At 39.3% G+C, this 22,535-nt stretch overlaps 1 protein-coding gene across 3 annotated transcripts in view; it reads left to right on the top strand.

Annotated features, from left to right (window-relative positions):
- The window catches only part of SLC44A1 (solute carrier family 44 member 1), a 200,036-nt gene that overhangs the window by 137,194 nt on the left and 40,307 nt on the right, over positions 1-22,535 (top strand). The window contains exons 13-16 of one of the 3 annotated variants that reach the window (XM_066256607.1): positions 564-701; positions 8,364-8,600; positions 10,372-10,452; positions 13,366-21,978. In XM_066256607.1, the coding sequence (XP_066112704.1) occupies positions 564-701; positions 8,364-8,600; positions 10,372-10,452; positions 13,366-13,389 (480 nt within the window). In that variant the 3' untranslated portion in view covers positions 13,390-21,978. The other 2 variants (XM_066256608.1, XM_066256606.1) reach the window with 2 other exon arrangements.

The following is a 22,535-nucleotide window of genomic DNA, read 5'->3' as shown; positions in this document are numbered from 1 at the left end:
GTCCTGCTTCCAGAGTGGAGGGGTATAAAGCATTGGGCAGCAAGCAGCTCTCCACTACAGGAGCTGTGAGAAGTGACGGCATGGAAAAACGCACCAGGGAGGAGATGGTCGGTGTTCCAGCTAAAACAGCACAGCAATCTGTGATAGCTTTACATACTTGTGTAGCTTTTAAAGCATCACTGAAATGGTAATAATGCGTCACTGATACTCCCCGGTGACGAACCCGAGACATCTCGGAAAGGTTAGATTATGTTTGATTGACTAAGACAAGGAAGAAGTTAATGGATGTTGGAAAAGTGAGTATGTGTTCTCATAAATAGTATTTTTAGAGGACTGATACTAAGCCAACTGAAAAGTTCTTTTTACCATATCAGGTTTTTTTTTTTTAATATCTCATACAATATTTTCTTATACTTCTTACTGTATGATAATCTCTACCTGACCAAAGCCATGGGCTTAATTGTGAAATATTTTTACAAGCTATGCTTAATTATGCTTGCTTTATATCCTAACAAAGTGGGATTACATTTATTGATGGAAATACCGTTTTTGCTTTTGTCCAGAATGCATACACAGCCACTGCTATCAACAGCACCAACTTCTGCACCTCAGCGAAGGATGCCTTCGTCATTCTCGTGGAGAATGCTTTGCGCGTGGCTGCCATCAACACAGTGGGGGATTTCATGCTATTCCTAGGCAAGGTAGGACCAAGCTTATTACTTGAGATATACGGTAAATATTATATTAGCCACTTTCCTGAATACTCTTTATGTATTGGGCTCATTTAATCTTCACCACAAATTTGTAAAGGAAGATCTATTGTTGTTATCTTCATTTTACAGATGGGGAAACTGAGGCACGGGGTGGTTAAGTGTAACTTGCCTATGTTTCTCCTACGTATTTTGAACTGTCAGGAATTAAGTAACAGTCTGTACAGGGGTTAGGGGTGCTGCATCTGGAGCTTGACTGCCTGGATTTACATCCTGACTTTTGTACCTGCTAGCTGTGTGACCTGAGGCAGGGTACATAACCACTCTGTGCCTCAGTTTGCTCATTTATAAAACTGGGATTAATAATAATGCCAGACCCTTAGGGTTGTAAGGATTAAACCGGTTAATACATGTAGAGTACCTGAGACATTGCTTGAAACATTGTAAGTTCTCAGTGAATGTTAGCTGTCATCATTACTATATAGAAACCCCTTTAAAAAAAGAGCTGCTGGGGAATGAGACTCAACTGTCCTTCAAAGTGTCTGAGGAGAGGTAATTTATTCTATACTACGCTTAAAATCTGAAAAATCATAACATTATAATTGGATTTTATTATATCTAAGGAAATTTCAGTTAAGAAAAAGGCATCACCACTATCCCCTAATAACTTACTGTTTTATGGATTCCCTCCTAGTGTTTTTTCACAGGCTTATATTTCTGTGGTATAACAATCAGAGCATGCTTACATATTTGTTCTGCCCTTTTCACCTCACATTAGATCATATATATTTGCCTATTGCTTTGATAATCTTCATAGTTACTCATGGTCATGATGGTCAATATTCCATCATATCCTATTCTTAAACATTCTCTCACTGTCGAACACTTAGGTTATTCCAGCCACTGTGCTTTGAAAATGTTTTGAAAGGAAAAATATTTGGTTTAAAGAGGAATTGATAGCACTGTGGGTTTTAAGTTCTTAAGCAATGGTCATCTAAAAAGAATTCTGAAGCAGTACAGATAGCTGTTTTGAAACTTTATAGCTAAACTTACATTATGACTATTGGATTTGTTTTGTCATGTTTTTATAATGGGATATTTTATGGTAGAGATTGAATGAGTTAATTCATGTTAAAAACTGAGTACAAGGCCCTGGCCGGTTGGCTCAGTGGTAGAGCGTCTCCCAGTGTGTGGATGTCCTAGGTTTGATTCCCAGTCAGGGCACACAGGAGAAGCGACCATCTGTTTCTCCACCCACCCCCTATCTCCCTCTTGCAGCCATGGCTCGAATGAGCAAGTTGGCCCTGGTTGCTGAGGATGGCTCCATGGCCTCACCTCGGGTTCTAAAATAGCTTGGTTACCGAGCAACATAGTAGCGGCCCCAGATAGGAGTTGCCAGGTGAATCCTGGTCAACTGCATGCAGGAGTCTGTCTCTTCACCTCCTTTCCTCTCACTTGATTTAAAAAAAAAAAAAAAGCTGAGTGCAGTGCTTGATGTCATTCATTAACTGTTAATGTTATTTATATGCTAATTTATATGCTATATGACTGATTCTGGAAGGCTTCAAATTTTTTTTACATATGTATAATTTATCCCTACTGCTAAGGAAGATATGAAGCAACTTAAAAATAAAAACACATATACACAGAGCAATTTAAATAAAGGAGAAATTAGAAGCCATATAGAAAAATAAATTATACTAAGGGAGAAAATTATACTAAGAAGCAACTTTTGATTATGATGGTGATTTTAATAAACTCTGATTGAGACACTTGGTGGGTGCAGGTATTGAGCACAGTGCTTTCTGGGAAGGGTTATATTTGGCCTCCCCTGTAAGTGAGCTGTTACTATTATCTTCATTTTAGAACAGAGGAAAGCAAAGTTTAGAGAGCTAAGTAGGTTGCCTACATTTAGAGAAGCAGGAGCCGTAGTTCAAAATCAGGACTGACTTCTATGTTTTTAATCACTATGTGCTATTATATGCTCTTCAGCTGACAGTACATTTACCCTTAACATTTAAAAAAAAATCTTTTGATTCAGTAATCCTAGTGATGGTAAAGTACTGCTAAAAATAATTTTAAATACTGCAAAATACAGCATTATTTATAATAGTAGCCAATTGTATAATTAATTGTAAAGAGAAATGGTTGGAAATATAGCCAACAGACTGTTTTTTGTTAAGAGTTTATGATATGAAATGCATATGCTACAATAAGAGAAAGCATTGAGTAAAACCGTTAGACTATTACAATACTGGTTTTAAATATGCATAATAAAACAATGAAAATTAAAATCTCACAATGTTAATAATGTTTGTCTTTAGATTAATGATTCCAAACTCCTCCCCCTATTTTACCACAATATGATAAAGTTCTATACAGTAAATATGCATTCATATTATAATGCAAAATTAAATAGATGATAAAATACAATGTTTTAATATGACTTTAAGTTTTTCAGCAACCTAGTAACCTAGCTGTCAAAAAAATTTTTTTTTGGTTTGTCATGATCATTTTTTATTCATTGAACAAATATTTATAGTGTGTTTTAGTAACATCCTAGGGACTATTCTGAGTGTTGTTCATATACTAGTCAATCAGGAGAACTTAAAATCCAGTAGAAAAGGCAGTTTATATCCCTCTTTTCATTCTGCATTGTTATGAACATTTCCTACTTTATGAAAAATGTTTTATATATGGTTATGCAATTTTCATATCATTTATTTAACTAAGCCCCTGGGTTTTTATTCACAGTTAAATTGTTTTGTTTTGTTTTGTTTTTTTACTAAAATAAAGTATGCTACAGCAAAACCTTTTGTATACAAATCCTTGTCCACACAAATACTCATTTCCTGAGGCCAGAACCCTAGAAGTGGAATTCCTGAGTCATAGTACTTCATAAGGTTCTTGGTATGCATTGTGAAACTGCTTTCCAGAAAGATAGAAATTTGAATAATGTTGTAAAAAAATGACTTTTAAAACCATGAAAGAGAAACATTTTTTTTAATCCAAAAAGGAGAACAATGAGAGAGAAAAATCTTCTGAGTTTCCAACATACTAAGATAAATTCTTTTAAAAATACAGTTCTGATCACAGAATTCAGTAAATCTTTTTGGAAATAGTTTCCTTTTACAGTTAAATGGCTGCTCATGTGCAGAAATAGTTTCTGATCAGGCAGTTCAATAGATAGATCAGAATAAAGGACAGTGTCAGGAACGAACAAATGATACACACAGTGACTTGGATGAATCTTTAAGTAAATGTGCTGAGTGAAAAATGCCAATCCCAGGCCCTGGCCGGTTGGCTCAGCGGTAGAGCGTCGGCCTGGCGTGCGGGGGACCTGGGTTCAATTCCCGGCCAGGGCACATAGGAGAAGCGCCCATTTGCTTTTCCACCCCCCCCCTTCCTCTCTTTCTCTCTCTTCCCCTCCCGCAGCCAAGGCTCCATTGGAGCAAAGATGGCCCGGGCGCTGGGGATGGCTCCTTGGCCTCTGCCCCAGGCGCTAGAGTGGCTCTGGTCGCGGCAGAGCGACGCCCCGGAGGGGCAGAGCATCGTCCCTGGTGGGCGTGCCGGGTGGATCCCGGTCGGGCGCATGTGGGAGTCTGTCTGACTGTCTCTCCCCGTTTCCAGCTTCAGAAAAATAAAAAAATTAAAAAAAGAAAAGAAAAGAAAAGAAAAATGCCAATCCCAGAAGATAAATACTGTGTGATTCTGTTTACATGACATTCCTGAAATGAAAACATTGTGGAAATGGAAAACAGACTTGTGATCACCCAGTTAGAGATGGGGGGGGGGGAGTAAGGGTAGCATGAGAAGTTAAGGTGAATCCTTGTGCTAATGGAGAAGTTCTGTATCTTGTCTGTATCAATGTCAATGCCCCAGTTGTAACATTGTACTATAGTTTTGCAAGATGTCCTCACAGGGAACTGGGTAAAGGGTACATGGAGACATTCTGTGTGCAAATTCACAATTATCTCAAATTTTTAAATTTAATTTTTAAAGCCCCAAATTTAAAAAGAATGTGAAAGATAATGTCATGGATTCCATTTCTGTGGAGTCTTAATGTTCGCATGGAATGGTAAAGTCGATTTAGAGGGGACCTCAGCTCCTCTAGTTTAGTGGCCTGTGACTTGTGATCACTGGCCTACAGAGTCTTCAAAGGTAAGATGAGAGATTTACAAGCTCTTCAGACACTCTTAAGTCTAATAGATATTTGATACTTGCCCCCAATAAAGCTGTACAAAAGCAACAAAATCTGAAGTTTCTTGCTTCTGTTGTGTGAAGTTGTTTTACCTCTATTTTATAATACTTTTTCTAAAACTAATTATATGTTCTAGTTGGCAATTTATTTGGCTTTGACTCAATACAAAAATAAGGGCCCTGGCCGGTTGGCTCAGTGGTAGACAGACTGGCATGGGGATGTCCCGGGTTCGATTCCTGGTCAGGGCACATAGGAGAAGTGCCCATCTGCTTCTCCACCCCTCCCCCTTTTGCATCTCTCCCTTTTCTTCTCTCTCTCTCTTCTCTTCCCTTCCTACAGCAATTATTCGATTAGAGCAAGTTGGCCCAGGGCACTGAGGATGGCTCCAAGGCCTCTGCCTCAGGTGCTAAAAAAAAATGGCTCCAGTTACAATGGAGCAAGGGCCCCAGATGGGCAGAGCATCACAGCCTAGTGGGCATGCCGGGTGGATCCCAGACCGGGCACATGCAAGAATCTCTCTCTGCCTCCCCTCCTCTCACTAAGATAAAAAAAAAGAGAGAGAGAGAATATGAATTATTACTGTTGATTCATATTAAATGCTATATCAATGGTAAACCAATCTTTCAAAACAGGGACTCCATGGGGAAAGGGCATCATAAATGCAAGATTTCTGGTGGCAAAAATAAAGTAAGAAACTAAGACTGCCAGCCACTATGGTAGTGCTTCCAGAGTGCCTATTTTAACAGCTAGGGGGTGTATGTACTATTATGTCTCTCTCAAAGGTGGGAGAAAAGGCTCAGAAAGGGTGAATTAACTAACTTCGAGTCACACAACTAAGAAGTACTAACTGATTCAAAGCTGTATCTTTCTGACTCCCACATGAGGATTTTTCTTCCTCCTTCTCACATCCTAGCTTGTATATGAATCTCTTCTACTGTATCACTGATTTATCCCCTAGAACAGCAATCTCTAACCGTTTTCATCCCATGGCATGCATAAACTAATTACTAAAATTCTGCAGCACGCCAAAAAATATATATTTTGCCAATCTAACAGAAGAGTAGGTATAATTTTGAGTCATTCACATCATTTGTCTGTTGTGTTGGCTGATGTCATTTTTTTTATTTGAATGACAGGGAAAAGAAGTCAGTGCCCCTGATTAAAAAGTCAGGCATTACATGCTTTAAAAATTCTTGCAGCACACTGATTGAAAACCTCTGCTCTAGAGCAAAGTGTCTGAACCTTTAAAATCATGCATCTTATTACAAAAAGAAGTTGTGCTCATTCCCCAATATACTTACATTGATTTATTAATATTTATAACCTTTACTAAAATATGCATTATAAAACAGTATTAAAGAAATTTTAAATACATGAGAAATACAAGTAGCAGTCCCAAGTGATTCTTTTGCACGCTCAGTTTGGGTACGTGTACTCCATAGAGATCCCTGATCTCGACCAGTACTTCTTGTAGTCTGCGGATTGCATCAGAGTCACCTGGGGCACTTTTTAAATGACCACTGCCAGGCTGAGATCCAACCAGTCAGACTCTGGGAGAGGGGTAAGGTTCAGGGACCTGCATTGTTCAGAAACTCCCCAAGTGATTTCTTGCCCCTCAAACACTTTGAGACCCACGTGTTCTCTGCTTGAATAAATGCATGTCACCCTTTCATTATATTCGGGAGTAATTCTTACATTGCTTTGACTTTTTTGCCTCAATAGAACCCATTCTTGAAGTTGTTTCTCACATGACCATATCCGCTTTCCACCTCAACAGTTTTTCTCTCAACATCTAGTTTGTCTGAGCCACACCTCCTACCTATATTTAACTTTAACATTCCAAATGTGGTTTACCTTCTAGCGGCATAGCGCAAGCATACAGAACCTCAGCCTCTCCTTCGGATGGGTGTAAAACACTTGAATAAGAGTATGAGAAATAACTCATTCTACGATTGAAACCAAAAGAGTAGAAAATGACTGATTAGTTATCTGTGGAAATCACCTCAGAAAAGCCACTAGCAGAGAAGAGGCATAAGAGTCGGCCACAAAAATGGCGTGTGTGTGTGTGTGTGTGTGTGTGTGTCGGAAGGCGTCTTCTAAATCCTGAGCAGACCCAGATTTGCTCCCCAGAATCATCTGAGAGAAGGATCAACTTACAGCTTTTACCCAGTGCATCACCTAATGCATTGTAGCTCCTGGTTAAGTTGACGGTGAACGAGAGATGCTTTGGCATTGATAAAGAGTAAAGAAGAGACAAAAGGAGACTTCTCTGTCACCTGTCCTCAGCGCTGGACAGGGACAGGCTGCTGCAGTTCTTCCCCTTTGTTCTTTCAAGCTTGACGCTGGGCCACAGAGAGGGCTGGGCAACGTGTGTCTGGGATTCAGGACAACCTGTTACTACTGCTTTGTGTCGATATCCAAGTATTGGCTGAGTGTTTACCTTCGAAAGGGCACTGATGTTGGCATCAGAAGGCCATTATTTGAGTGGTATCTGCTCTTCTACTCTGTGACCTCGGGCAGGTTGGCTAGCATGTTTCCAGACTGTACAGTGAGGACGATCATGTGTGCCGTAAACCATTCATGGGGTGGTTGAAAAGCTGAAATAAAACGTTTGGGAAGAACCGCAGGAAAATGTCAAGTGCTGCGCCTGAGATGGGGAAGCCTCGGAGCGGGCGGCTCCTGACGACAATCCAAGATAGTAATCCAACTGCTGAGCTCTTTTATTCTTACAGATGTTTTTAGCAACCCCTGTTCTCACAGAGGGCCCACATCTAAACTTCATGGCAAATTATATTAAATTTGCCCCATATTCTCTTCGAATAAAATATGAAATAAAGAGAAAGCTCTTAGAGATGTCTGTCGCAGCATTATTTATATCGGAAAACAATATAAGTCTCCAACTGTAGGAGCATGGTTAAATAAATTTTAAACCATCCATAAAATGAAATTATGTAGCTGCATAAGTATTTATGAAACATTTATAATGATGCTATAAATATTAATGAAGAGCTTTTAATGATTTGTTTATACAGTACTATTTCATAAATGTAAAAATGCTTAGAAAAAAACCCATAGCAATACTCTGAAATGTCAGTAATTTTTTTTCTGAGCACTAGGAATGTGCTTTTCTTCTAAAATGTGTGTATATTTATCTTAAAAATTGCCACAGGTGCCAAATAAGGGAAGCTTTAGAAAACAAGCATAACATTTGGAAAACTTGATTGTTTTTAATGTCAACAAGGATGACTTTTAAAATTGATATTATATGATATGCATGTATAACTCTGGATGTATATGGTATATATGGATGAGAAGTTCCAATTTGAGACAGAGTGGACTCATGTGACCATCATATATAAGGAGTAAAGAGAATTTTAAATCTGCAAAAGATGAAGAAGTAGTGGTTTTCGACAGCCGGTTATTAAAGGTGGTCTTTGTTCTCTCTGCCTCAGGTGCTGATAGTCTGCAGCACGGGTTTGGCTGGGATTATGCTGCTCAACTACCAGCAAGATTACACAGTATGGGTGCTGCCTCTGATCATCGTCTGCCTCTTTGCTTTCCTAGTCGCTCATTGCTTCCTGTCCATTTATGAAATGGTAGTGGATGTATTATTCTTGTGTTTTGCCATTGATACAAAATACAATGATGGGAGCCCTGGCAGAGAATTCTATATGGATAAAGTACTGATGGTAAGTACTTCAGATGCCCTCTACTGCTTTAGGGACAAAAATACTAATAAAACTAAACCTTTAACACTCATGTCTGACGTTAGTCTTAGAGGAATCAGGGAAGAAGCCCTCTTGTCATGGATGAGACCATTTCAAATCCACCTGCCTAACACAATGCCTTTTCATAAGCCTGAGTTCACAATACTCCGTGCTACAACCCCCTCTCTGCAATTAGATAGATCTGAATTGACTTTTTAAACCTGACTTTTAGCCCTTGAATTAGAACATTGGACCACTGATGTTCTAAGTGCACTTTCCTGAAGTGGGGCTTAAAAACAAAAAGTCTTTTATTTTCCAGGATGTAGTTCGTACCGATCTGTATTTCTCCATTCCAAGTATTATTGCTGTTAACCCCATTAACATTCATTATCCTAAATATGCCAGGCCAAATTAAAGGCATTTCGCAATGAATATAGATTAACAGACCAGTGACTATTAGAGTGTACAGTTTTATGTTATTCAAGATCTGAACCTTTTTCCAGGTATTATATTCAGATTCTCTATAGTTCTGTAACCTCTGAAGCTTCCCTATATTAAAATTTCAATTAAACCTTTTTTTTCAAATTTTTGAAACTATATTAAAATGCTTTAAATATTATCATCTATGTCAGCTGATACAAAATTAAAGATGCTTTTTAATAATAGTACCTGGCTATTAAGCTATGAAATATTCCTATCTTAAGAGTGGGTAATGTTGAAAACTAAACATTAGATATTGAAATAACAAGTCATCTTCCAGGAGCTCGGATTTAAATTCTCCCCCCCCCCACCCGCCCCCTTCATCCTGCACTCTAAATGTGTTGATAAATAAACTGGATTCTTTTCTTTTCTTTTTTTTTTTATTGCAAAAATACCAAATGAGTTAACTGACTTGTTTTGTACTGATTATCTCTCTTACTGATCAAATCATCAACTAAATTTTGGACATTTTCATAATGGAATTTGGCTCATGATAATTGCATCTCTTTTGTGGTTAAGGCATTTAGAAGAGTTTATTTTTGTTTTTAAGCCACTGATCAAAGGCAGAGTAAAAAATACAGTTTTTCTCCTTTTAGTTTCTTTCTGTAAGAATGATGAGGCTATTTAATGAAGGAAGTGCTCCATAAACTTTGACAGGACAGGAATGTTTCCTGAGCAGAATGACCCTGTCTTAACTACTCTGACCAGGGGCTCTAGTTGTTACTCCCTGTCTTCCTGCTTTATGGAGTAATTCCAGATCCAGACAGACTTTTTTTTTTTAAGTAGCTTAATTATGGTTTGGTAAAAACAGTATTCTGTGCTTAGTAGTAGCAATGCTTTCTCTTATCTTCTAGGGTTATTTTAAAGAGGAGGCTTATGGGGTAAAATGTTCTTGTTGTTCCATTTAACCATGATATGGAAAAAGTAAATCAGCAAATAAAACAATGTTCTAAGTATGGGAAAATAGTCCTTTTTTTTTTTTTTTAAGTTAGGTGTTTTCTTTTCAGGCTAGAACTAACCTGATTTCTTAACACAATCCTAAGTAAGAATGTCACGATGAATGGATGGGAAAAAAATTTCATATCAACCAATTGTAGTCCATTCCCACAAACTCAGCAGCTTTTATGTCTGGCACGACGAACTCCATTCTTGTGGTTTTAGGCCAGCCGCATACCCATCGGGAGTCAAACAGGTGCATGTGCTGTAGAATCTGTCTACCCACCAAAACATGAAATGACCTAAGAATGTATGCCGTTTGGTCCGTATTTTGCAGGAGTTTGTGGAAAACAGTAGGAAAGCAATGAAAGAAGCCGGTAAGGGAGGCGCTGTGGACGCCAGAGAGCTGAAACCAATGGTAGGTGGAGATGAGGTGGCCTCCCTCCAAGAATTTCACTTTCACTTCCTCTCTCTCTCTGTCTTCACCGACTGCACGTCCTCGGGAGAAGCCTTTGTTATCTGTATCACTCAGGACGTGCTACTCTTTCTGTTTGTGTGTTTACCCATCACTTGGATGGCAGAATTCTTGTCACAGCTGAGATCACCTTCTGTAAAAGTAAGCTGAAAGGAACACAGCATTGTCACAATCAAGAGTGCTTATGGCGGGGCTGGGGATATACTTGTCCCTAATGGGAAATTGCTGGGGTTTTTTTTTTCTTTTCTTTTTAACTATCGAGTTAGTTTTCATTAGACTGAACATTTGGCTGGTGCACTTGAACTGACAGTTTGATTTTTTATCATTTTAGAAGGTGATAATAGCAATTCCTTTCAACTTGCTAAAATCCATCCTCCCTCGCCCCACTTATTAATATTGGTTTGTTTATGTTGCTGTCTTCTCCCCTTTGCTGGACTTTTTCTTCTGTTGCCTGGATTGTACTTTCTTTGTTTCTTAAGCTATTTTTCAGTAGCAAACAAGTCTGTTTTCATCAACATCCACATTTCCCACTAAATAAGACAACCTGGTCTTCTCCAACTCCAGCCGAATTGTGAGAAGGATAAATTACCTCTGGTCAGTGATACATATATTCTACTTTCATTTGAAAAGAAAAGCAACTTAATCAGTGTAGGAGAATGCCGAGCTGTTTTTCCATAGATGTGCTCACTGCTACATAACAACAGAGGTCTCTAGCATATATTGGTTTAATTACTACTTATTTTACAAATGTATTGTTTTTAAATAGCATGTATATTTCAAAATATTATATAATTGCCTATATCCTTAAACAGTTAATTTTAAATAATGCGCCTTCTGAGTGCATATGATGTCCAAAAGTTGAGGTAAAGACTTTTTTTCTTTATACTTTAACAAATGGTTTGATTCAGTTTTCCAACTTAAGAAATATATAAAACAGGACCATTTCAACATGTAAGAGTAAAGGAAATGGGTTCCCTGAAGGGGCGTGGGGCATCTATACATGTATATGGAAAACAGTGGCATATTCAACTTAAATGAAAGTCTCAGCAGAATGTTTAGATATAAACTCTTCCCTTTGTAACCCCTTCCAGTACCTACCTGTTCTGGTGATGCTCTTAATTGCTTCGATGTTTATAAAGCAGAATTTCAGTGTTCAGAGTCCCAAAGCATAGACTCACTCTGGTCATAAGTGAAAGGATATAGATAATAGTTCCATAGCTGTTAGTTTCAAGTGTGAACAAGGGACGCCAATGAGCATTCCTCCAGTCAGGCATCTGGCCCCCCTGCTCCTCCTTCCCGTCCCCCTCTTACTCTGCGCAAGCCCGGGGGGCAGCAGTGAAGATTCTGCTGGCCCTACGGCGGCATGGAAAAAATGAGGAAGACTTCTTTCTTGCCACTGATGTTGTCCTAATTATTGGGGCAATAAGGTTAAAAGCCTAAGACTTAAAAAAGATACAGGAAAATCTTAAGATATAAACCATCCTTTCCCCCCTTTTTCTGTCTTCCCAGTGGTTGAAGCTTCCATGAAATTATTGTGCAGTAATAATAAGCATTCAAAGTAAGGGGGGATATTTGGAGGTGTAGGACTGGCTAGTTTGAGCATGAATTGGCATCTAGTTCTGTATTCTTCAGGAAAAGATAGATGGATTGTGGTAGACCAGAATGCAAATATACCTTCTCTTACCGAAACTCCTAATTCATAATTAGGGAGAATTGACCAAGATATGTGGCATTTACCAGGAGCCAAAAATTTAGGAGATATTTTCCCCTAATATTGCCTTCAGTTTTAAATGAATGTCCCTTAATTCAAACAATGCATTATAATTTTTATTCCATTTTTGCTTTTTGTTATTGTTGTTCATTAGTTCATTGCTTTGCAGATTAATGGCAGGTCCCCTAATACATATTTTATGTGCTTTGGTCTTCTGGTGCTTTGGACATTGTAGAATTTGGTCCCTAAGTGTGATGTTTTAAGTGGTTAAAGAGCTCCTCAGGAGAGAAGTGTGAAGTGTTGCTCACAGGATAAATTTTTAAGCACATCAGTACCTCTCATTCTTACCTCTTTGCTACAGTATGCACGGTAGGAGTTGAGCCCCTGTTACAACCATCATCTTGTATATGTCCCTGAAGAATTATCTGAGAAGTTCCCCCCTCGAGTTTGGGCATTGGTAGAATTCAGTATTGCTTCTTTGTATATGCTTGGTTTGATTCACATTGTTCCCTTAGATGAAAGTTCGTACAGTGTGTCATACCTAGTTTGCCATATTTGTAGGAATACTTGCTGTTTGAGTTCACTGTCTAGCTTCCTCCTTAATGGGATATTTCTATTTAGGGTTTATTTTTAAGCAATGAAATAATATTCAGGAAAAGGAAGCTTTACATTTTTTTAAAACAAGGATCATTGAACTAAATAGAAGTACTCTCAGTTTTCCTCTTGGACATTTTTCTTTTGAGAGGTCCTGCTAGTGAAGAAAACTTTAAAGGTTTGTAAAGTCTTTCTCTAAATCTTTGAAAATGAGTTTAGAAAAATGTACCCAATGTATTGATAGAGAAGGTTAAGAAAAAGACATCCGGCCATGTGTTTGTTCAGGAAAGAATCCACAGAGGAAAGGGTACTTAGCAGCACAGGCCAGAGAAGTGGTCTCTGCATATCTCAAAGATCGCCCGGAATAGCGTGCGATTTCCAACATTCATGAATTTCAGCCCCTGCAATATAGGTTCAGGGGAGAAGGATTCTCGGTTCATTTTGCTGTTTGCTGTGTGTGACCATCTGTGTACTATATTTGTAACATCATTCGCGATCTCCTTCTATTAGTAAGCGTCTAAGATGACACTCTGTATGACTTTGTTTTCTAGGCTTCGGGAGCAAGTTCTGCTTGAACCTAGCCGACCGATATGGAACCCATTGACATTCCAAAACAATATATACACATAACTATGTATTTGTGTGTGTGGGTGTGTGTATATATGTATATGTATGTGTGTATATATATGTATATGTATATACACACACACACATAATCAGCCAAAATCAGAGAAAAGGAACAGGGATTTAATACCTTTTTTACGCTTATTTTTGTCAAACATGTACTCCTTTCATACGGGTGGCTTTTACAAGGCAACTGCCGTCATTTAATGTCTTCAATTGTAATTGTCTTCATGGAAATGTTAAGATTCATATCTGATTAACATTTTTAATAACTTAGAGGAGGTTTTAGTTATTTAAATTAGGTAAAATTATTGTGCCGAATTCTCTGTCTAAAGTTTATTCGGGGGTGATTACCCTGAAATTTATGTGTGCATAAAATCAAGATCTTATTTTCCTGATGCACAAGTCCTAGTAGAACAAGACTAGGCTTCTGCTTTCAGAGAAATAAGGAATGACTCCAATCCATTTTCCCCAGTCAAAAAAGCCATGTCATTTTACTTTTAGAAACATACAAGTGGGCCCAATATGGGAAGTTTCATAATCATGCATTTGTCAGCCAACATTAAAAAGGAACCAACTCCTCAGGTATTTGTAGTTTACCCTAATGCTTCTATAAGAGAGTAGGTTAAAAAAGAAAAGGGTAGATAATCTTTCTTATGCAAACTTTTTTCTTCTGGTTGGTCTTTCATTTTTGACTTCAGTAGCATCTTCCACACATTTTGTGCCTGATTTGGAAAAAAGCCGGAGCACCGGATGAGTTTAGCCTTTAAGGCTCTGTGTCATGCACAGGCAGATGAAGTCAGCTGGGAAGCCTACAGAAGGGAGGGAAGCAGGGAAAGCAAAGCACTGAACATTTCAGTGCTGGGGTCCCTGCCTCAGAGGGACTTGAGTAGTTGAGGGCTAAATAGCCATTTCATTCAAATGCTTGCTGCAAACATACTAGCAGGTGCTCCTCTCACTGGCAATTCATGAAGTATCCAGAATTCTGCAATGTTTCACTGAAGAATTGGTTAATGTTCTGATCCTCAAGTGTTGAACTTGTTTTGTTTTTGTTTGTTTGGGGCTGGGTTATGGTTTTTTTAATTATTATTATTATTATTATTCCTAAAGCTTACCAGATATGAATGGCTAATATTCCATTGTTCTGCTTATTGTAATGGTGAATGCTTTAAGAAAAAAAAAGTGTAATTTGCTAAGAATAATTCATGATCTGTTTATGCGATAACTCCTTTTTGTTACAATTTTTTTAAAAAAAGCTATTTTTGTTAATGTAAAGTAAGTATTTCAGAGCAAATTTTTTAAACTTATTGCACTAAATACAGGCTCTGTATAAAAAATAAAAAAAAAAGCCTCAGCATTTTATCATTCCATGGAAGGAGAATCTTTTGAAAGAAAGCATTGCCTCCAACCAGAATTAGACAGTGAATTAGAGCCGTGTTATGGAAATGCGTACAATTAATGTCAGTAGGGCTTAATAAGCAGCTGTTTGCTAATGTGCTTCCTTTCAAAGGGTTGGACCTTTAAATTGCTGCAAAAGGTAAACTGTATTTTTTTTCCTAAGTATCCGTGTTCTTTAGCTAGGCTAAAATTTGCTAAATGCCTTGGGTTTTTTTTCAAAAGTCATGTAATATTTCTGATTTTTCAGAATATTTGCAATAAGAGTCTGAATGTTTTTTTTTTTTAAAGAAAACACAGTTAAGAGCTTATGTCCTGGCAAGATCTGAGAAGCCAATATGGCAAGAGTAGCTATTTTGAAACAGTAATTCTCCAGAAGTTAACATCTAACATTAACAAACTGTATCACTGTACTCTTTTATATCAGTTGGAAAGAATAAATATAATTATGTAACTAACAATTATCCAAATAGGTGAGAGAGCAGATCATCTGAGAAAATCTAGAATACTCCTGGTTTCATAACCACACAGATTTTGGACATTAAGAAACATGGGGAACTAAATTTAGGATTGGCAAACATCTGGAAGATTGAGTATCAGAACAGAAGACATCCAGGAGCGAGCTGTTTTAGGAGGTGTTCCTCCAGAGTGACCTGGTGGAAGTCTGGAGGTCGGAAATTGGGTTCCGCTCACTCGGACCTCCCTACGTCATGGACTCTCGCTGCTCCTCCCTGTCCCGTGGGCTCGCAATCTCAACTATTTGGAAGCCACCAGGAATGCTTTCTAATCATCATTTGCAACTAGAACTGTGATCAGAAAGAAATTTTGTATTTTTGTATAACTTGATTGTGTGCCATTTTATATAACAGGTCCTGTTTTACAAATAAATTTTGTTTTACTAACATTGTGTTTAGAAACTATGATCTATGTGTAACCATGTCATTTGAGTTCCAAATTAACTGCCAAGCTCTTTCCCCTGAGTAAATTTGTGTGCCATATAGGTAGATGATGTGCAGGTACGCATATGTGATACACAGGCACACCCAGAGAGATATTTGATACCTAGACTATCACTCTCATAGGAGCTTCATCCTTTGATTCATGTGTAGAGCCTCGGAGAGGCTTGTTTAGCAATACTTCAGTGTTTTTGAGGTGATGATTGGATGTGCTGCTGCCTCCTACATCCATTGCAAGTGATTCCTCAGCTAGCTATGGGCTGGCTGCCTTATTGCTCTCCACTCACTACCTCCATCTTCTGCCCAAGTGAGAAATATAGATAAAAAAAATTATCTGATATGGGGTTACCTGCATACTTTTAAAAACCACTGACTGAGTTTGTGGGGTGTTTTTATTTGGTTGGTTTTTGTTTGTTTGTTTGTTTGTTTTGGTCTTTTCCTATGGCGTATCTTCAAGATTGCATTCAGGACTCATATCTTAAGGTCCTCTGCTGTAAATTATGGTCATGGTGACCAGCATCTCATGGATTCCGCCATCAGAGAGTTAAGGCTCTGGTGCATGATTTGGAGTGTCTAGGCTCCTGCCTCAAGAGTAAATGTTGCTGTAATAGAATATGGAAGGGAAAAAGTTACGTTTCTGTGTAAATTTAAGGGGTCACTCTTCTGTGGGAAGCTTACCAGTGGCTTTCAGTAAACTAGGAATTTAGGGCATTGAGATTGAATAATCCTTGCATGGATGGGCAGAATCCAAAGCAGGGTGTTTTAACACCATTTAATGCCGTGTTTAATGTTTAAGATTAAAGCTTTTATCCTATCCTATAGCATAATTAAGCCCTAAGTTACTGCAATGTAAGTAGCTTAAGTATATGTCGGTCCCCAAATTTTTTCCATAATGGTTGAAGAGGAAGCATTCACTGAGTGTATTTAAAAATTAATGCTGGAAATAAGTTTTTCCTTTGTAGAGGTGCTCCGTCCTCTTACTTCTTTTTTTTTTTTCAGCGAAGGGTATTAAGCTGCCAATTCCCAATATTACTGACCTTGGTATCGGCCAAGGGCTCCCTTGACTGTTACAGGAATAGTGAGGAGATGGCCCTTTCTTTTATCCTGGTCCTGAGCTGCTTTAAACCAGAGTAATGCTTCTCCAACCCCCTTCCTCAAAACAGCTAAGGGAACTGCAGGCACCAAATATTTGTGAGGTGGTATCACTGCCCCGAGGCCTCAGCCTCTTCTAACATACACCACTACCGGCTAATGAAGGCCATACCAGGAGGGACGCCCCTTACCTCCCACCCCCGCTCCCATCTGCAAAGTAGGATTCTGGGATCAGTTCCAAAACCAGAGCTGCCAATTACGATTACTTGAACGTTATTTTATTTTTGGTCAGTATCCTCATTTGAATTTTGGGAGTTTCCAATAGCCTTAATATAGCCTCTGAGAAGTTACCTTCAGAAAGGTCTTTAAGCTTGCACCTTTCAGTAAGTAAGTTCTCTACTGCTTTTTTTTACTGCAACTTAAAAAGAAAATCTCAAGTCTGGAGGCTTATCAATGTACCTGCCATGGTTAATTTCTGTATTGTTTTTCATCTATTCCATCTGACAGGCAGGAGTGCACTATAATGGCTTGCCTAGAGTTAAGATGAGGTTTGTGAATACATATTGGAAAATCGTGGGTTCATAAGTAAATGCATAGAGCAGAGATTTGAGTATTATATATTCACAACATAGAATGCCTTTTGCTTTGAATGTGTAGTCATGTATCTTTGTATACTAAGGATGCATATTAGCCCTTTAAAAAAAATAGTCACTGTTCAGATACAGTGGCTGCTTTTGGAATTAGCTCATCTTTGTTTAATGACATTGAGCCCAGATTTTGAGAAAGCAGCCTTGAGTGTGCCAAGAGAAAAATCTAAATCTAACAAACTTAAAAACAAAACAAAAAGCGAAACATGTTGTATATGCTTACAAATTTATACTAGTATATTTTCCCCCATTCAAATTTTATAAATTTGAGCCAAATTCTTATTCTACAAGAGAAGAATTTTAACCCAAGATTTAAATCTTTGGAAATATCGTTCTTTTAAAAAACCTTTAATGAAAACTTTTTAAATTGGGAATTTCTGTAGAAAACTGCTCTTTTCTATAGAAATACTATAGAGTACCTTTCCTCCACGTTTTCTTGATTTGTTGTATGTGTGCAAAACAGACAAATGATGCACCTGTTTCAATGTTGCATGAACAATGATCACTTTTGTAAATTACATGGATAGGATTTAAGTTTGATATTTGACAGAGGAATTCATTAGCAAATTTGTGGAAAAGATATGAAATTGTTCGGGACCCAAATATTAGGCTATTTTATTCAGTTTTGATAGTCACTTACAACTTCAGTGATATCCTGAGAAATAACCACTCTGGCTAGGGAGTTCGAGATAGTAAAGCTTTCAGGTTACTCATAGTCTAGTCAAGACCTAGCTGAATGTGAAAGCATTGTAATTCCCAAATGTTTCAGAAAATTTTCACTTTTATTTGCTAAAAACTGCATTTAATATATGCTATTCATAAGCGGATTCTTAGTCTTTTTTAGGGGATATGGGCCCCTTAGAGAAGCTTATAAAAGCAATAGTGTCTCTCAAATGCACATAGCCCGTCCATGAGCATTTAAAATGCTACTAGGGATTTCAGAGGGCCCCATACTGCTAGCCTCCACCCTACGATCCCCCCGGGGCCTAATGAGCACCAAGCAGAATCTTCTCTAAAGTTGGTTCAATAGTGTTTTGAAATGAGACAGTGATTGAGCCTCTAGTAAAGGTATTTTTAAGATAGGACTTCTATCATCTGACCTGAAGACTGATTTAGTACTAGCTTTGAAAACAGAACCCACACTAACCTGAAATGGTCGACACTGACTCTTCAAGAAAGTCAGATCTCTTTCCTCGGAGGTGTGAGGGTGTATGTGTCTGGGGGGCAGGGGTGTGGACTTTGGTTCAGGTACCCATTTATTGGCAGTGGACAAGAAAATCCAAGAAGAAATGAATGGGAAATCCTTGTAATTTTCCACCTACCAAGACATTTGATATTTTTTTCATTGTAGCTCAGATATGAAATGTGGCATAGTGTCATCAGCTGATTGCTGTCTAAAAATACATCAGCCGGCATGATTGAGAATAGTTGAAGATGATGATAAATTAGCAAACTCAATGTAGTCTAACAATTGACAAAAATATAGTTTTCGTGGAAAGTAAAAGGAGCAGATGCTGGAGGTAGAAATTCAAAAGAAGCTGTTTTTCTCTGTGTAAGTCAAGGAGGTGGTTCCTGTTTTGCGTGATTTTCAGTCATCACTAGAGCAGCCTCGGACCGCTGTCAGCGGGACTGTGCCTCCACTCAACGTGTGCACCCCCTCTTTTTTCTTTAGGGAGCATGAGGAATTCTTCCTGTCTATATCTTACGATTAGGAAAGGGTGCTGCATCTACCGGGAAGACCTGCAGGGCCCCTGAAAAAGCTGGCAGACATCCTTAAAGGAGTTGGAAATTCTTTTAAGATTTGGGTCATAACTTACCATCAGATAGCAAACCAATACCTACATTTTTGAGATGAGCAAAGCAGAGGAAATCCCATAACTCTGGTGAAGAAAGGAGAAAAGGCAGCTCCCTATCCCCAGAAGAGCTTTTAATAAACCATCCGCAGCAGCCAGTCGGGTGACCACAGGTGGAAGTTCCTATATCGGGTGGAAATGGGCCTGAGTACAGTGTAAGTATCTATATTTGATATTTCCTTTTGTCATAGAAGTATATGATTTAAAACAGAACATCCTGACCTTCACATCTGGCTCTGATCCACCCATCCCATCAGTTAGGAAATTTGTTTGAGATAGTTATTTTTTGAGGACTATGTGTTAAACCATTCCATGTAAATTAAAATAAAATAAAATAAAAAACTTGAGAAGAGGAATAAATAGGCCCTGGCCTGGGTTGAAGCCACTGCCCACATCCCACAATCCATTCTACCTGCCACAGGAATGGGACAATAGTAGGACAGCTTTGAGAACTTGTGGGTTTTTTTTTTTTCTGGTTGTTTTTTTTTGTGTGTGTGTGTATGTATATTTCTGAAGTTGGAAACGGGGAGGCAGTCAGACTCCCGCATACGCCTGGCCGGGATCCACCCGGCATGCCCACCAGGGGGCGATGCTCTGCCCATCTGGGGCGTCACTCTGCCGCAACCAGAGCCATTCTAGCACCTGAGGCAGAGGCCACAGAGCCATCCTCAGCGCCTGGGCCAACTTTGCTCCAATGGAGCCTTGGTGCGGGAAGGGAAGAGAGAGACAGAGAGGAAGGAGATGGGGAGGGGTGGAGAAGCAGATGGGCGCTTCTCTTGTGTGCCCTGACCGGGAATCGAACCTGGGACTCCTGCACACCAGGCCGACGCTCTACCACTGAGCCATTCGGCTAGGGCTAGGACTTGTGTTTTGAGGCAGAGACAGACTAGAAAGTAAATTTTCCCCACCCTCTGGGCTCTAGTCTGTGCTCAGAGCTTCTTTTGGGCCCCCTTGTGTTTTTTTTGTTGTTGTTTTTTGGGTTTTTCTTTTTTATATTTTTCTGAAGCTTGAAACGGGGAGAGATAGACTCCCGCATGCACCCGACCGGGATCCACCCAGCACGCCCACCAGGGGGCGACACTCTGCCCACCAGGGGGCATCGCTCTGTCGCAACCAGAGCCACTCTAGCGCCTGGGGCAGAGGCCAAGGAGCCATCCCCAGTGCCCGGGCCATCTTTGGTCCAATGGAGCCTCGGCTGCGGGAGGGGAAGAGAGAGACAGGAAGGAGAGGGGGAGAGGTGGAGAAGCAAATGGGCGCTTCTCCTGTGTGCCCTGGCTGGGAATCGAACCCAGGATCTCTACATGCCAGGCCGACGTTCTACCACTGAGCCAACCAGCCAGGGCCAGGCCCCGCTTGTTTTTGCTAGTTCTGATTTCCAGAGACATCATGTGGGGAAAGTTGCCTTTCTTCTATTCTCTTGCCTTAGTTGAGGTGTTCTGACTTCTTCCCTCTTATAAAAGGGTACTGGGAACTCCACCATGAACAGAAGTTTCTATTTGACTTTCTCAAAATATTCTCGACCACGGACTGTCCTTTAAATATAGGTCCCGCCCCCCAGTGGGTTGTTAGCTGATTGGATTATAGGAGTAAAAAACTTAGCAACTAAGTAACTAACAAAAAGGTGGGATGAGAAGTGTGGAAGGCACCTTTAGAAAAACAACCAAAGACAACAGTGTATCTCCTGAAGACCAACGGTCCAACTTGAAGTATTTGCTGGCCCAGCCTACCTGAGCCCTGGGAGTTTAGAATCAAACTCCTTGAACAAGGCAGCCACGCTTTAAAGATCAGTCAATGCAATAGATCTCTCAGGCTCTGAGCCTTCACACTCGGTGTCAGGCCCAGCCCAGCACACGGGATGATGTGAATACAAAAAACACACATCAGGGTGTTTCCATGCCTCACTGCTGTGCAATCCAGCATGAGACGTATATTGTGGTGCCGCATATTTCTCAGTCTGATGCCTTTTTGGTCTTTTTCTCTTCCCCCCGTGTGCATTCTATTTCATAGCATCAAAATGAATCTTGTGTCACTTTCTGTATTTGTCCATTATGAACTATAGGATCCCGCTGCGCTTTGCATGAATTCTATAGTTTGGGATCTTTTCTTTTTAACCGAGCGTTATTTGGAGTTTTTCCTTATTGCAATGTCACTACACTGTATTCAGGTGGGGAGACAAACCTGGGGGTGCTTGCACCTGCCCCACAGACACGGTCGTAGCCCTAGTATGTGTGACATGTCATCATTGACGCTGTGCAGACTTTACAGAGAGCATCGTGCTCGCAGAGGACTTTAAAAAATATGTACATTGAGCAACTAACTTTCTGGAGTTATCAAATCTTGCTGGGAAATTAACTTCTAAGAGCCCAGAATTGGATGGCGTTTCATCTGGCTTCAGAGTACAATGAGCCTATATGACATGGAGCTTTGACCTGTTTTTCTTGTGCAGAAATATGAACTAGAAAAATAAAAAGTGCTGATCTAATGCTAAGCTTTCTCTGTGTACTGACTCAGTTGCCAGAATTATAATGAAAACTGTATTTTAGTCTAACAAATGTATAGAATTTTTTATGTAATGAATAAAATTTTGTAGGAAAGAATGTCCTTGTCGACTGTGTTGTAACCCTTTCCCACGCGCAGAGTGTTGATTAACAGCGTAGGGGGAGGGAAATAATTTTATGCCTACCCCTCGGAGTTCTTAGCCAAGATCTCTGTAATCGAAGACAGATTAATGAGAGAAAAACACAGTATTTTATTAACATGTACATCAGTTATACCTGGGAAATACCCAGGGGGAAAATGAGTAACTCCTGGAGGTGGCTTAGAATTCAAGTTTAAACACCATCTTAATAAGGAAAGGGGAGAGTCAATGATGCTTAGAAAAGATGAAAGGGCCCTTAGAAGAATAGATGGGAGGTATGATATTTTGTGAGAAAGTTTCTGGAGGTGGCTTAGAATTCAAGTTTAAACACCATCTTAGTAAGGAAGGGGGAAAGGAAATGATGTCTAGGAAAGATAAAAGGGTCCTTAGAAATATAGATGGGAGGTATGATAGTTTGAGAGAAAATTTGTCACGGTATGGTATCAGCTACTAGTCCCCTCTAAGAGTCGATCATCCCTGGTGGATGAAACTGCCAAAAAGGGGATTGATGACAAT

This window comes from Saccopteryx bilineata, chromosome 2 (assembly GCF_036850765.1).
Source record: "Saccopteryx bilineata isolate mSacBil1 chromosome 2, mSacBil1_pri_phased_curated, whole genome shotgun sequence".
Taxonomy (NCBI): domain Eukaryota; kingdom Metazoa; phylum Chordata; class Mammalia; order Chiroptera; family Emballonuridae; genus Saccopteryx; species Saccopteryx bilineata.
The sequence above is the reverse complement of the archived record's forward strand: the minus strand, read 5'-3'. Positions and strand labels throughout refer to the sequence as shown.